Raw genomic sequence first — 17,228 nt, forward strand, 5'->3', positions numbered from 1 at the left:
CAGTCAGGATTAAGAACTAGCAGTATTTGGGTAATAATGAGTGCAGTTTCAGAATGAGATTTATCTTCCCTGCCGTATGAGGTGAAATTATTTGTTTTGCAGAAGCAGTACAGTGCAGAAGCATAAAGATCTATGAATTACAAAAATAAATAAGTAATGAATAAAATGGGGTAGTATTCATGGATTGTTCTGAAACCTAATGATGAAGGAGAAGAAGCTGTTCCTGAATCATTGAGAAGCCATCTTAAGGCTCCTATGTTTCCCTAATAGTGAGGATCCTTAATGAATGCCACCTCCTTGAGGCATCACTTCTTGAAGATGTCCTCTATGGAGGGGAGGTTTGTGCACCTGATGCAAGTGGCTGGAGTTTATAATCCTCTGCATCTTTTTGCGACCCCAATCTTTGGAGGTTCCTTACCAGGATGTGATGCATCAGTCAGAATACTGTGCACCATACATCTACACAAAGTTGTAAAAGTCTTAAGTGACATACCAGATACCTAACAAAGTAGACCTTCTTCATAATTGCATCAATGTGTTGGGCCCAGGATCGTTCCTCTGAAATATTGACACCTAGGAACTTGAAGCTGCTCACGCTTTCCAACACTAACCCTTCCATGATCTCCTGAGGTCCACAATCAGTTTCTTCGTTTTGCTGACGTTAGAATGTGAAGTTGTTGTTGCAAGACCACTCAACCAGCCGATCCGTCTCACTGCTGATTACCTCCACATTGGCTCAGAGATTCTACCAACTACAGTAATGTCAATGGTGAATTAATAGATGGCATTTGAGGTGTGCTGAGCCGCACAGTAGAGAGACTAAGCAGCGGGCTAAACACGAATCCTTGATGTGCCTGTGGTTAGAGTCAGTGAGGAGGAAATGTTATTACTGATCACACTGAATGAAGTCTCCCATTATTCTGGCTGAAGGTCTGTGACCAGTGATGTGCTGGACCTTTGTTGCTTGTGCTATATGTCAGTGACTTGGATGAAAGTGTACATGGATTGATCAATGTGTTTGTAGATGATACTAAAATTGTTGGAGTTGTTGACACTGAAGAGCATCGTCAAAGGATAGAGCAGGATACAGATCAGTTTCGGTTATGGACTGAAAAATGGCTGATGCAGTTTCATGTGGGCAAGTGTGAGGTGCTGCCATCTTGAAGGTCAAAGTAAAGGAAATTATACAGTTAATGACAGAACTCATAACTCATTATACAAAGGGATCTTGGGATCCAAGTCTACTTCTCCCTAAAACTAGCAACACATGTGGATAGTGTGGTAAGGAAGGCATATGGCATGCTTACCTTCATCATGAGGTGCATTGACTACAGGAATCAGGAAGTCAAGTTGCAGTTGAATGAAACTTTAATTGGTTCGCTCTTCGAATATTCCATGTAGTTCTGGTGCTCCTTTACAGGAAGGATGTGGAGAGGGTTCAGAAGAGGTTTGCCGGGATCCTGGCTGGAATATAACATACTGGCTGCAAGAAGAAGTTGGACAAACTTGGAATGTTTTCTCTTGCATGTCGAAGACCGGATAAAAGTTAATGAAATTATGAAAGGCATAGATGGGGTAGGCAGCCAGAATCATTTACCCAGACAGATACGTCAGATGTTCGAGGGCATAGCTTTCACATGAGAGGGGATTGGGGCACAAATTTTTTTTAAAGAGTGGCAAGTGCCTGGAATGTACTGCCAATGGTGCTAGGGAAACAGATGTGATAGTTGCATGCAAGAGCATTTTAGATATGCCCGTGGACATATAGTGAATAGAGGGATATAGATATGTACAAGCAGGAAGAGATTAGTTGAATTTCACATCATGGTTGGCACAGACATCGTGGTTCAAAGTGCCTGTTCCTCTTCATGTTCTATGTTCAAAAACAAAATTTCAGTTTTGAGTGTTAATTCAGTCAACTTTCAGATAAGGAATGCTCTTTTATTTTTATATATACTGGTATTTTACTTTATTTCCCTCCATCCAATTTAACCCTCCATTATTTGAAAAGAGTAGACTGTTTAATCTGTGCCAGGAACCCTCCTAGTTTAATTTGATCACACTAGGACTTCTCAGTCATGACTAACATTTTAAAGAGATTCTGTTTCCACCTAGTAATGGCAGTAGAATAATATGGATCAACCTAATTGTTCTTGTAGAATTTGCACAGTTGCTTCACAGCTTCAGCCAACTGGTTCAATGTTGATTTCTTGTTTTGTGTTAGGGAGTTTGCACATTCTGTTTGGGACTGTCTAAGTCTCCTCTAGTGTTTTGGTTTCCTCCCATATCCTATGGAGTATGTGTGGCTAGTACATTGCCGATTGAAAGAAATACAGGTAAACAGCTCTTTCTCCTGAGCATATTCAGAATCCTTTGGAAATGAAGGGGCAGATTTTCACCTCCAGCAGTTACATTGACAGTTGAAATAGGGAGAGAAGAAGGTAATTGAGTTACAGGATATCGCAGAGGGATGATTCCATTGAAATGTGGAAGGGCAAGTGGAGGAAGATGGATTATTGTTGGGGGATATTGCTACAAAAAAGGTTGAAAAGGAGAGGAGAAAAAAAGTGCAAATTAAAGATTTAAAGAAAGATTGGTTTTATTTGTCACATATATATTAAAATATACAGTGAAAGTGTTGTTTTTGCATCAACAACCAACATAGTGTGAGAATTGTGTTGGGGCACCAGAACCAGCCTGCATGTGTCAGCATGCTTCTGGCATCAGCATAGCATGTCCACATTCTGACCCATATGTCTTTGGAATGTAAACACGAGGAAATCTGCAGATGCTGGAAATTAAAGCAGCGCACACAGAACGCTGGTGGAATGCAGCAGGGCAGACAGCATCTATCGGAAGAAGCACTGTCGACGTTACGGGCCGAGACCCTGGGGAAGGGTGCTGTCTGGCCTGCTGTGTCCCACCAGCATTTTGTGTGTGTTGCTTGTCTTTGGAATGTGGTTGGTGGGGAGAACTGGAGCACCTGGAGGAAGCACACATGATCAAGAGGAAAACACGCAAACTCCTTACAGATATCGGCAGAAATTGAACGCCTATTGCTGACAATGTAAAGCATTTCACTAACCACTATGCTACTGTACTGCCTAGGAGAAGTAAATAGCACTAGAACCAGTAATTGCAAGCTTTTGCACAAGGCTAGACAAAGACAGTGTATAAGAAGCTGATCTAGTTGATTTTCTGGTTAATTACCCTATCAGGTATTGATGGTAAATGATTTAGTTGGAGGTGGTCACTCTTGGAACTGCTTCATTCTTAGATGGAAATTTGTCATCCTAGTCCTAAATATTGTCCAGAACCTGCAAGTGGCCGCAGGCTGCCCCATCTGAACAGTTCCATGTACTGTGTATCAGTGAATATCTCTGTATTGACTTGATAACAAAGTGAAAGTTACTGATAAAGCACCTGAAGGTTGTTGTGCCTAACATCTTGCTGAGGCATTACTGCGGCTATATCCTGGGATGATTGAGCTATAATTACCTTCCTGTATGCTGAGTATGGCTCCATTAATCAGATAGTTTTCCACATGAAAACTTGATTCTTTTAACACTGTGAATATCATTTTATAGACAAATTCAATTCAGAATAAATTCATTTTCCTTATTTGCTACTTCCACCCAAAGAGTAAAGGCTACCAATTTAATAATATATTATTTTGTTTCAGGAGAGTCATGTTTGGTTTATAACCAAAAGCAATTTGCCTATCTGTTGGATTTTCTGCTGTAGGTATGAATAATGAAAGAATTGATTGTGATTGCATTTCTCACTTCTTTAGTTTTCTCACTGTACCTAGATCAGAAATCTATCTAATCGCCTTTGTTTATTTAATACTGTACTATGGTAGAATAGGTTATCTAATTTTCTCCTTGACTTTTATCTTCAGGTATGCCATGAAGTGCTTAGATAAAAAGCGAATCAAAATGAAGCAGGGAGAAACATTAGCACTTAATGAACGGATTATGTTGTCACTGGTCAGCACTGGGGTAAGGCCAAATGCAGTTTCTTTTTCATATGCACGTTGACTGCAGAATGTAGAATATATTTTTGACTTGGCACAGTTGAACTTAAGCAACAATGTGTACTATATGTAGAGCAACTGAGCAATCTAGCAATAATTAAAAAGTTGTAGACTCAAAATGCTATGTATTTAAAGTGAAGTCCTCCATTTATCTTTGGTGTAGTTAAATGAGTAAAACTCCATCTGTCTCCATTGGTATTATGTCATTAATGCCATTAAACCCTTCCTTGAATCTTGCTTTCATTTTATAGCTCAGAATCTGGGAAAGCTCTTTATGTTACTATTCAATGCACTCTGTTAAAATATAACAAAGCAGACTGATACATCAGGGTCTCCTCAATCTGAGACAGTCCCTTGTGATAGAAGGTGACTGCCTCCATTATGGTTCAGTGGTTTCTGAGAAGATTTATGAGTACCAGGCAGGATCTGCAGACTTTTCTACATTTGTCCCAGGTAGAGCTTGACAGGATAGCGTAGATGGGTTGCTTATATGCTCTATCTGTCATTTGTGTTTGGGTTCCATGTGCTCCCATCTTGTGAAACACAAAATGATCACCAGTTCCCCCTGTTACTACATTATCACTTTGAGCGCTCTTGCATCGAGGGTCCATGTGAGTTGGTGTGTTTTATATCATTCAGGTTTTTTTAAAAGGCATCCTTGAACTATTTTCTTTATCCTCCAAATAATTCTTGCCATGGCAGACCACAATAAAAAAACACTTGCTTCTAGAGATTGGTCTTGGTTATGGGAATAGTGGCTCATCAAAGTGGTTGAGTATGAGCAGAGTCTTGATACTGGTGATTTTAGTCAAAAAGAGAATCCTGACATTGGTCTGAGTTGGAATGAGAGTAATACCAGAATTCTGGCATCTCCCACTTCCCTCTCAGTACTGAAGAAGGATCTCATCTGCAATGCCGACCGTTTACTCTTCTCCATAGATGCTGCCTGACCTGCTGCGTTTCTCCAGCATTTTGTGTGTGTGTGTTGCTTTGGATTTCCAGCATCTGCAGATTTTCTCATGTTTCAAACATTGGTTTGCCTTTCCTGCCAGTGGATTTGGTGAATTTTACATAGACAGCATTGGTTATATTTTTGAAGTGTTTTCCCATGACTTCTACAGGTTGTCTTTGCATCAGAGCAGGAAAACAGTTCTCAGCATATCAATTTGGAGCTCAATTTGACTTTTAGTACAATTTTTTATAGGCAGTCAATGCCCAAGTTAGTGCACTGGATGCAATAATACATTTTATTGTCGATAGTTCTCTGGCTGAGAGATCACTCCTGAGATGAGGGAAATGATCTGTATCACATCATTAGTCTTGATTGTCAGGGGACGGTGTTGCGCAGCAGAGGCAGGTTATTGAAGACCTTTGATTTTCTGGATCTTTTGTATTAGACCCATTTCAAGCACTATGGGATTGGGCCCGCTTTGGAAATGTTGCTGAGGCCTGTGCTTGCATATCATGTAGCAGGCAAGGGTGGTACTGAATTTTTGAAATCAGCTGGTTGTCCGAAGAACTCTTCATTATACCTGTGCATTGACAGGTTTTGAAAACATTCATGCAGTTAAAGAAGCTGATATTTATTGTTTGATGCGTTTGGAATCTTTTTTCTTGCACAGCATCTTTGAAATCTCTTGGCATGCTCTTCACTTCAGAGGTGAAGGAGATGAAGTTGTGGATTTATATTTACAGATGTGCTTCCTTCATATTTCTATTCAACATAAAATGAACTCAGTCAGTCTCTCCAGTCTTTGACTGCTGTCAGAGAAATTCTAATCACAGAGTTATTTTCCTGTAACTTGTTCTGTCACACATGACCATTAACAGCCCACTGATTCTCTCACGGCCACCTACATCGAGAGTACTTTACAGTACTCAATTAACTTGCCAATCAGCACCTATTAGGGGTGTGGGAGGAAACGGGTGCACTTGGGGGAAACCTATGTGCTAATAGAGAATGCAAACTCCAAACTGGAGGTTGGAATCAAATCAAAGTCGTCAGATCTTTGATTCAGCTGCTTTGCTTGTAGCACCACTGTTTGGCTCTTCATCAGCGTTATTTATATTACAGCAAAGATTTTGTCTGCTCCAGAGACTCTATTATTTTTCACTTGAAGGATTGACTTGATTTCTTACTGGACTGGGTTAGTGTTGAGGTTGAGGTGAATAGTCCACTGTGGATGAAGTCAAAGAAATTCACATCTGAAACCTAGTCTTATGTGAGGAGATCTTTGGAACATTCTTTCCAGTGGATGCCGACTGTCTCATTGTCCTTAATGACCTCTCTTATGATCATAGCTCTTAATAAAGTGAATTGTTGGATGTTCAGACTTTAAGTTACCTTATAATACTGAATCATCAATGTTGTAATTCTCAGTGACAGAATCTCCTGCTCTCGTTTCCTTTGAAATTCTGTTGGCCCTTAATCTTCTATTTTTATCCGCTTATTGGTCATTCCAGTTCAAGAATTCATTACATTTACAGTTCTTTCTCCTGGTCAAGCCATTCTATGTTTCCTGTGAGAGAAACTAAGTGTTTTTTAGTTATTGTGAACTTCAGGGGGACAGAGTGTTAAGACACTGCAGCTCCTGTTGCTTGGGATTTGTTAGACTGGCATTAAGCTATTGACTGAACAGGACTATCGCTATGGGGTCTTTAAAAGCCCTTCACTATTGATTTGCCCTTAGTAATGTTCTGTTCCCATCACCATTTATAGTAGTTGCAAGATTGATGGAGATGACGGCAAATTATGTGATGCTTGATCCAGCACTCAAGGCTAGAAGATAGTAAGCTAGTGGCCTCACGTTTTTCCAGTGCTACTGTTTTGCCACATTCTCAGCATGAGCTATTGGCTTATGTTCTCTTTATAAGTGTGCAGTGTGATCCAACATGAATTGAAATGTCACTGAATGGCAGCTGAGATGATTTTGTTGAAGTTATTGCTACATCAGATATTCATGTGGCACTTACAGTTACACTTTACCCTCAATATTTCACACGCAACATCTTTTTTGGGATGAAAGTCAGGAAATTTAATCTATGAACCATTACAAGAAGAATCATTTTATTAACACTGTACCTGAAGAAGTTTCCTTTATAAGCTAAATCTTGGAATGTTCCTTTGTACCCAGATTTAGTCTTATACTGGATTAATCTGCCTCTCCCACCTACTTCTCATCATACACCCAGTCCCTGATCAACACCAACTACATCAGGGCAGTACGATAGTGTGGTTAGCACAACGCTTTACAGTTCCAGTGACTCGGGTCCAATTCCTACCACTGTCCTGTGAGGAATTTGTGCATTCTGCCTTTTCCTCTGGGTGTTCCAGTTTCCTCCTGGAGTCCAAAGACATATAGTTGATAGGTTAATTGGGAATTGTAAATTGTTCTGTGATTAAATGGGGGTTAAATCAGGAAAATGCTGGATGGCATGGCTGGAAGGGCCTGTTCTGTGCTGTATCTTAATAAACAAGTAAATGTATCTCCTCTCTAAGTCTCCAAAATGCACCCACTGATCTCGCTCTGAGCCCTCAACCTCCGGCACTGGAACCTATCACTGCTGATCTCTGATTTGCCATCTCCATGTCCCACACTAAGCCTATAATCATCACAACTCTCCAGTGCTTCATGGGTTTGGCTCAGCATTCAATCCCAGGGATTGCCACTACCAGTTAACTTGATGCTAATACTTTTTGTCAAACTTGGCCTCAAGAATTTTGACATTCCTAGATCTTGACAACTGTGCAGATAATACATTTTCAGCTATAAAAAGGTGCATCATTCATTAAATCACACTAAATTCAACCAAAAACTTCCTATCATGAATTGGACTGGTGATGTTGAAGCATTTTCTACATTAGATGTGAATCTAATAACATCTGTGCAATGGTCCTCTAGTACATTACTTGGAAACTGAAGTACAGTGCTCAAGTAGTTAGACACTCCCAGAACAATCATTACTCTGGGACTCCCTGTCCAGGCCCTGATCTGGCATTGTGGTAATCCAGCTCAGGTGGGTCCCGTTAATTTAATTACTTAGATGTGCATATTTTAGTAACATATGGAATTTACCCACCAATCACATAACTCTTTTCAATCCCAATCTATGACCCTACTTGGTCTTGATCTTCGACCCTTCTTGTAGCAACAATCAGCTCCGAAGCATGGCCCTAATGACTTAGACCCACTGCCAATACAGACAATGTCTAGGTCTGAGTCCATGATTTTGTACTAGCTCCCTTCCCCACCCATCCCGCGCATTCTTCATTCGTTATTTGACCATTAGACATAAGAGCAGAATTAGGTCATTCAGCCCATTGAGTCTGCTCCACCATTCTATCATGGCTGATCCCAGATCCCACTCAACCCCATACACTTGTCATCTCACCATATCCATTGATGCCGTGACCGATCAGGAAAAGATCAACTTCTGCCTTAAATATACACGTGGACTTGTCCTCCATTGCAACCTGTGGCAAAGCATTCCACAGATTCACCACACTTTGGCTAAAATAAATTCCTCCTTACCTCTCTTCTAAAGGATCACTTCTCAATTTTAAGGCTGTGCCCTCTAATTCTAGATTTCCCCATCATAGGAAACATCCTCTCCATGTTCTAGTCCTTTCAACGTTTGGTAGGTTTCATGAGATCCCCCTGCATTCTTCAGTAAGTACAGGCCCAAAGCTGCCAAATGGTCCTCATATGTTAACCCCTTCATTCTCAGAAGCATTCCTGTGAACTTCCTCTGGACTCTCCAATGACAACACATCCTCTCTGTGATATGGGGTTCAAAATTGTTGACAATACTCCCAAGTGCAGCCTGACTAGTATCTTATAAAGACCCAGCGCTATCTCCTTATTTTTATATTCTATTCCCCTTGAAATAAATGCCAACATTGCATTTACCTTCTTTACCACAGACACAAGCTATAAATTAACCTTCTGGGAGTCTTGCACGAGGACTCCTAAGTTCCTCTGCACCTCTGATGTTTGAACCTTCTCCTCATTTAGATAATAGTCTGCACTATTGTTCCTTTTACCAAAATGCATTATCATACATTTCTCAACACTGTCTTCCATCTACCACTTTTGTGCCCATTTTTCCAATTTGTCTAAATCCTCCAGCAAGTGCATTGCTTCCTCAGCACTACCTACCCCTCTACCTATCTTTGTAACATCTGCAAACATTGCCACAAAGCCATCAATTCCATTATCCAAATCATTGACAAACAATGTGAAAAGTAGCGGTTCCAATACTGACCCCTGAGGAGCACCATTAGTCACTGGAGGTTAAAAGGCCCCTTTTCTTCCCACTTACTACATCCTGCCTGTCAGCTGTTCTGCTACCTATGCCAGTATCTTTCCTGTAATGCCATAGGATTTTATCTTGTTAAGCAGCCTCATATGTGGCACCTTATCAAAAGCTTTATGAAAATTTAAGTAAATGACATGGACTGTCTCTCCTTTGTCCACTTTCCTCGAAGAACTCAAACAAAGTTGTCACAAGGCAAGACTTCCCTTTACAGAAACCATGCTGACTTTGACTTATTTTATCATCAGTCTCCAAGTACCCCGGAACCTCATCCTTAATAATAGACTGCAGTGTTTTCCCAGCCACTGAGGTTAGGCTAACTGGCCTATAATTTCCTTTATTTTGCCTTCCTCCCTTCTTAAAGAGTGGAGTAACATTTGCAATCTTCCAGTCCTCTGAGACCATGCCAGAATCAAGTGATTATTGAAACATCATGACCAATGCATCTGTTATCTCTTCAGTAACCTCTCTCAGGACTCTGGGATGTGGTCTATCTGGTCCAGGTGACTTATCAATCTTAAGACCTTTGAGTTTGCCTAGCATTTTTTCCTTTGGTATAGCAATAGCACTCACTGCTGCTCCCCGACACTCATGGACCTCTAGCACACTGCTACTGTCTGCCACATTGAAGACAGATGCAAAGTACCTATTAAGTTCATCTGCCATTTCTTTGTTCCCTCATTACTACCTCACCAGCATCATTTTCCAGTGGTCCAATATCAACTCTCACTTCCCTTTTACTCTTTATATAACTGAAAAATCTTTTGGTATCCTGCTTTATATTATTGAGTAGTCTGCCCTCATATTTCATCTTTTCCCTTCTTATAGCTTTTTTAGTTGTCTTTTGTTGGATTTTAAAAGCTTCCCTATCAACCAACTTCCAACTCACTTTTGCTACCTTACATGCCCTTTCCTTGGCTTTTATGCAGTCCTTAACTTCTCTCGTCAGCCACGGTTGCTTAGCCCTGGCATTTAAGAACTACTTCTGTGGGACATATCTATCCTGCATCTTGAGCAGTATTTCCAGAAACTTCAGCCACCCCTGCTGTGCTGTCATCCCTGCTAGTATCCTTCTCCAATCCACTTGGGCAGGCTCCTCTCTCATGCCTCTTTAATTCCCTTGATTACAAGGTGACCAGAACTGGACACAGTACTCTGTGTGGCCTAGCTAGAATTTTATAGAGCTGCATCATTACATCGCGTCTCTTAAGCTCTATCCCTCGACTTAATAACACCCCATAAGCTTTTTTAACTTCTTATCTACCTGCCACGCATCAGTGGTCGCATAACCAGGATTTGTGGTGTGCATTGACTGCTCATATGACCATCCACCACCTGCTCCCATGTCTTCATGTGATCCTAATAGTGGGGCTAAGCAGGTGCTACACCCTGCCCAAGGGTGGCCTACAGACTAGTGGAGAGAAAGAGCATCTACCTTTGGTAGAGACGTATCTCTGCCCTGCCACCCATTTCCTGCATGTCAGGCTTGTCTAATGTGTGATGCTGTTTAACAAAGAATCTCCAGGTAAGTGTTTTCAAGTTACTGACATCAGAGTGTTAGCAAGCCAGTTTGAGGTCTAATTTGTGCAGTCGTTGGGTACTTTGGCAGATGAAAGCACGAGTGTCTCACTGCTGCTGTGTTTAATGAGTCGTGCTTTATTACCCTGTTGAAAAATGTAGTGCTCATTGGTAACAAAGTGGCTCTTATGCACTCACTAGCCAGCATTAGATCTAATCAAGCTGCCTCCTATAGTTATCCAAAAGTAAAGTATATATAAGAATAAAAGCTAAATTAAGCTCGCTCTTTCAGAATAAATGAGTAAGATGTGAGCCTTGTTACTGTAGAATATTGCATGAGATCGTGTTTAATGTTTAGTAAGTTCTTTGTGCTGTTGATAAAGAGGAACCATTGGATGTGTGATACTTTAATTTCCAGAAAGCATTTCATAAGGTATTGCGTCAGAGGTTATTGCAGAAAATAAAATTGTGTAGGAGGTGATGTATTGGCACCAAAGTATAACTAACTAATAGGAACAAGAGAGCAGACATGAATGCGTCTTTTTCTGGTTGGCAAGATGTAATGGGTAGTATGCTACAGGTTTTAGTCCTGGAGTTCCAACTATTTACAACTTATATAAAATGCATTCAATGAAAAGATTGTTAAATTTGCTAATGCCGCAAAGTTGCTTAAGAAAGTAAGCTATGAAAGAGATAAAAGGAGGCAACAGAGGGATATAGATAGGTTAAATGATTGGACAAGATCTGGCATTTGAAGTATAATGTAACAAAATATGAAATTTCATCAATATGTCTGCAACTTCAGAAGGATAATGAAGTTTGGAAAGTCCCTGTCAACCCTTAATGATTTTTATGAATGCACCTTAGAAGGCATCCTGACTGAAAGCATCATAGCTTGGTACGGCAACTGCTCTGTCCATGACCACAAGAAACTGCAGAAAGTTGCAGATATGGCTCAGTACAACACAGAAACCACCTTCTCTTCCTTGGACTCTGACTATACTTCTCACTGCCTCAGTAAAACAGCCAGCATCATCAAAGATGTCACCTACCCTAGACATCCTTTCTTCTCCCCTCACCCATCAAGCAGAAAATACAAAAGCCTGAAAGCACATACCACCAGACTCAAGGACAGCTTCTCCCCTGCTGTTATAAGACTACTGAATGGTTCCCTAGTACAATAAGATTAATTCTTGACATCACAATCTACCTCAATGTCTACCGGTATTGCATTTTCTCTATAGCTGTTTACCATTATTCTGCACTCTAGTACTGTTCTACATAGTGTAATTAATTGATCTATATGGACAATATGCAAGACAAGCCTTTTCACTATATCTTGGTACATGTGACATTAATCAATTCCAATTCCAAAATGTATATTTTCTTAATGGTGAGAGATTGCGAAAGTCTGGCGTGCTGAAAGATCTGAATAATTAAGTGCATGAAGGTCAAAGGCCAGTATGCAAGTACTTAAGAAAGCTAACAGCATGTTTTTGCATTTTGCTAGGGGAGTTGAGTACAAAAATGAAGAGGTTATGGTTCAGTTATATAGGGCATTGGTGAGTTTACATCTGGAATAATCTGCATAGACTGTTGGAGTCAGGTAGCATCTATGGAGGGGGATGAACAGTCAATGTTTTTCATCAGGACTGTGTGTTAAATAAAAGCAAACATTAGTCAGGTGATACATAGTTACTATAGGAAGCACACATACCAGGAAGAAATGGCCTACAAAGTTATTCCAACCAAGTGTAACCTGCAAGCAATAATTGGTTTTGAACTTGCAAGAACAAGCAGCTTATTCAAAGACTGCTCTCTATTGAAGGAGCAACTGCGTTGTCACAGTGGGAAATCGCTCAACATAAGTAATATGCATCATCCTAATATACAAGGAAGTGATTGGTTTGTCAATGTATACATGTAGTTAGATATATTTGTTCAATATTCTGATGGAGTAAATGTGATATGATCTAGAGGAGAAATGTACCATCTTGAGATGTTTGATACAAAGGGGTATGTTGATTCGATTACAATTAACATTGAGGCTCCAAGGCGTTCTGAAGTGATAAGAACAAGAGAGATCAATGTATCATAGAGAGGTGTGAAATAGATCAAGTGGCTTGGTGTAGTCATTAATACAGAGAATCAACACATGAAAGGACAAGGCATTAAAATCACTAATTCAAAATAAAGTGGAGCACAGGTAAGCAGTAAATAGCTCACTGTCCTAGGGACAAGATCTCGGTGTGGCAGGGTATTCATTAGTCTCAGCCTGAGGGAAGAAGGTGTTACACAGTCTGGCAGTCCTAATCCTGATGCTTCTGTACATCCTTTCGGATGCAAGTGGGTCAAAGAGACTGTGGGATGTGTGGTAGGGATCCTCAACAGCTCTTTAGGTGCTTTGTCTGCAATGGTCCTGGTGTTGGGGGATGAGGGGGAGCAAAATGGACATTATCCTCTGTAGGGTCTTGTGGTCCGTTGCCATGCAGCTTCCATACCACACAATGACATTCTTGATGGTGCTCCTGTAGACAGGGGGTCTTGTACTCCTCAATCTCCTCAGAAATTGTAGACACTGCTGTACCTTCTTGACTAGTGAGGAGGTGTTGTGGGTCCAGGTTAATTCCTTGGTGCACACCAAGGAACTTTGTGCTCTTTACTCTCTCCATACAGAGCCACTGATGAACAATGGCGAGTGGTCAACCAGTGCCTTCCTGAAGTCCACAATCATCTCTTTTGTCTGGTCCACATTGAGACTCAAGTTGTTGTTCTCACACCATTTGACAAACCTCTCTGCCTCCTCTCTATGCCAACTCATCATTGTTGCTGATGAGGACAACCACTGTCATACCATCAGTTAACATGATGTGATTTAAACTGCACCTGAGAGCAGCTTGGACAGCAGCAGACTGACCTTGCAACCCTGGAGGGGCACCAATGCCCCCTTGCAGAGAGGGGTGTTGAATTGCAATAATGACTGTTTACCCACCAGCTTCTGAGGGAAGATTGTGTTAAATGCCGAGCTGAGGTCAATGAGCAACATTCTTGCGTAGGAGGCATCACTTTCTAGGTAGGACAGGGCGGAGTGGAGGGTTGAGGCTGTAGGATCATCAGCGGACCGGTTTGAGCAGTAGGTGGACTGGAAAGGATCCAATGTAGCTGGAAGGTAGAATCTTATACAATCCATTACCAGTTACTTGGAGCATTTCATGATGGTTGAAGTCAGCACCACTGGTTGGTAATCATTCAGGCCAGTTGCCGTTGCTCTCTTGGGAATGACAGTGGCTGGCTGCCTTGAAGCCTGTAGACAGTGGGCTGCTTCAGAGAGATATTAAAGGTCTCCAGTAAGACCTCCATTAGCTGGGCCGCACGATCGCTCAGCACCTAACCAGGTATATTGTCCGGTCCTGCAGCCTTGTGGGTTTACCTCTTCACTTTGGCTGAGGCCTGTTTCTCAGGAAGGGAGGGGGCTTTCCTTGATGTCACAACATTTGTTTTGTCAAAATGTGCATAGAAAGCATTCAGCCTATCAGTACAGGAATGCACTCAATAGCATCATCAGTAGACCAATTTGAGCGGTCGGTGAACCACGTGTCCCTGGTATCTGTGGATTTTCTGTGCACACTCCCACTTTTCCTTCTTGATGGCACAGGAGAGTATGGCTCTTGCTGACTTTAGAGCTGTCCTGTCCCCCAATATGAAGGCACTGTCCCGATCCCTAAGCAGTGCATGATCATCTGCAGTCAGCCATGGTTTCTATTTTACCTTGGCCGTGTACTACTTAATCACAGTAAAGCCCTCAATGCACTTTCATTTGTAGCCAGTCATATTCATCCTGCATATTCATCATGTGATGTGATGATGGTAGGTAGCCGCCCCCCTGAATATGCGTGCTTTCAATGCAGTCCTGCAGCACTGACCTTCTGGCCAGGTCTTGATCTCCCTGTGAACTGGTTTAATTCTTTTAACCAGTGACTGTATGCAGGGATTAGCAAAATGGATATGTACTCTGAGCATTTGAGGCGAGGGCAGGGGGTAGTCTTGTAGGCTCCACGAGCGTTGATATAAACTAGGTCTCTCCTCTGGTTGGGAACTTGATCTGACATACTGGTAGAACTTTGGCAGGACTTCAGTTTTTTAAGTTGGCATGATTGAAGTCACCAGCAACAATGAAGACACCATTGGGTAAATGGCTTTGTGGTTGCAGATTGCACCGTAGAGTTCCAGCAGTGCTTCCCAGCATGAGCACAGGAGGAATGTAAAGAGCAACAATCACAATGGTACAGGTTTCCCTATGGCAGAGCGTTCCTATGAAACCTTTTGTAAGCCGAAATGTCGTAAAGCGAAGAAGCAATTACCATTAATTTATATGGGAAAAATTTTTGAGCGTTCCCAGACCCAAAAAATAACCTACCAAGTCATACCAAATAACACATAAAACCTAAAATAACACTAACATATAGTAAAAGCAGGGATGATCTGATAAATACACAACCTACATAAAGTAGAAATAATGTATGTACAGTGTAGTTTCACTTACCAGAATCGGGAAGATTTAGCCAAAACCAATTTGTAGAGAAAAATTGGCACCCACACGCATGCGCACACACCTGCCCATGCAAGGCTTCACAGTCATGGTAGTCTTTCTCGGGGTAAGCACAACTTTAAAACGGGCGCCTTTTTTCATAAAAGTGAAAATCCTCCGGATTTCTTTTGGTTAGCAAAAACAGGTTCTAATGTAGGTCTTTTGTAAAAGCGAAGTGGCGTAAAGCGAACTTGCATAAAATGGGGGACACCTGTAGTGAACTCCCTCAGTAAATAGAAAATCCTGCACTTCACCATTACTAACTCTTATCTGTGGTGAACAGTGGGCTGTTACTACCTAGGCACTCACGCACCAGTTCTTATACAAACCTCCTCCATGGATCTTGCTGGAGGTTGCAACATTTGTGTGCACCTGAAAAGAAATTAGGCCTTCTAGCTGGATGGCAGAGTCTGGAATGGTTGTCTGGAAGCCACATTTCTGTCGGGATGAGCATGCAAAAGTTCCTCATGTCCCATTGGTCAGACACAAACACAAGTAATCCAGTTTATTTTTCAATGTTCGATTGTTGGCAAGTAGAATCAATGGGAAGCCCGGGCCTGCAGGGATCCACATGAAGTCTCGCTTAACACACTTACTGAGCTTCTGCATTTGAGTGCACCCCTTCTGACAGCTGCTTGCCTGAGTTGCTGTGGCGTGGAGTGAGATCCTGCTCTCTGCATTATTCCGTAACCGCACAGTATCTTCGTTATTCTGCTCACTAGTGAGGTAGACTTGCAGATTTTAGTGTTCTTAATGATCAGCAGTGCATTGTTTGGTCACAGAAAATATGAACAGGACGAGAAATTTTACCGTTGTTCGGAACCGGAGTGGCTACTATGTCCATGTGCACCACCATCATCATCATCCCTTGTACAGTAATGGTTTCTTATTTAAGACAAGGAACTTACTGGGTTTAGTAGATCAATACCTGAAGTGGGTAGATGTCTCATGATGAAAAACTGGACAGGCTTGGTTTATATCCATTGGTGTTTAAAGGAGTGAGAGGATGCTTGTCTAAAACGTACACGTTCCTTAGAGATCTTAACAAGAGAGAATCTAGAAAGGGGTATTATTGTTTGAAATAAGTGATTGCACATTATTTTCAATCACCATTCACTTCAAAGCTACAAACTGTCATTCTTGACCCTTCCATTAATAGGTTTCTCAAGCAACACCCCTCATTATCTCAAGAACCTTTGTCACTGTATTTTTTTCAAACTAGATGCCCAGCTTCTCCAGCATTGCCTGTGATATAAATCCCTCATCCAAGAAATTATTCTATTAAGTCCTCTCTTCAAACATACAATCTTCCTAAAGTGTGCTGATCGGAATTGGGTGTGTATTAAAGATGCTTTATAATGATTTCTCCTTGACTCTATTAATGAAGCCTAGGATCCCCTGTGCCTTTCCTTATCAGTTTCTTTTTCCCCAGCTATGGTATCATGAAGGGGTCGGTGTAAAGCAAACATGGTTGATAATTCATGTTATTATTCCAATGGAGCTGTTTATGACAGGAGAGAACTTGCATTTCTAACAGCCGCTTTTGTATCAGGGAAAAGCATCAAAGCCAACTGGAAATCGTCACAGTTCCATAAACAGGAAATAGCTAAATGCCTGGTAATTTTTCTGAAATTTTTGATTTTGGCTGAATGAAAAAATAGTGTCCTGAACAACAGGACACCATCTCTTTGATTAACCTAAGCATTGTCTTCATGTACATGGAATGGCAGCACCTCTTACTTGAAAGACAGCATTATTGTTAATCCTCAT

At 41.3% G+C, this 17,228-nt stretch overlaps 1 protein-coding gene across 1 annotated transcript in view; it reads left to right on the forward strand.

Moving 5' to 3' along the window:
- grk3 (G protein-coupled receptor kinase 3) overlaps positions 1-17,228 on the forward strand; it is a 262,680-nt gene that overhangs the window by 165,187 nt on the left and 80,265 nt on the right. The window contains exon 9 of the mRNA XM_059988030.1: positions 3,902-4,001. Coding sequence (XP_059844013.1) covers positions 3,902-4,001 — 100 coding nt within the window. The remainder of the gene's footprint in view (positions 1-3,901; positions 4,002-17,228) is intronic.

Source organism: Hypanus sabinus, chromosome 13 (assembly GCF_030144855.1).
Source record: "Hypanus sabinus isolate sHypSab1 chromosome 13, sHypSab1.hap1, whole genome shotgun sequence".
NCBI lineage: Eukaryota > Metazoa > Chordata > Chondrichthyes > Myliobatiformes > Dasyatidae > Hypanus > Hypanus sabinus.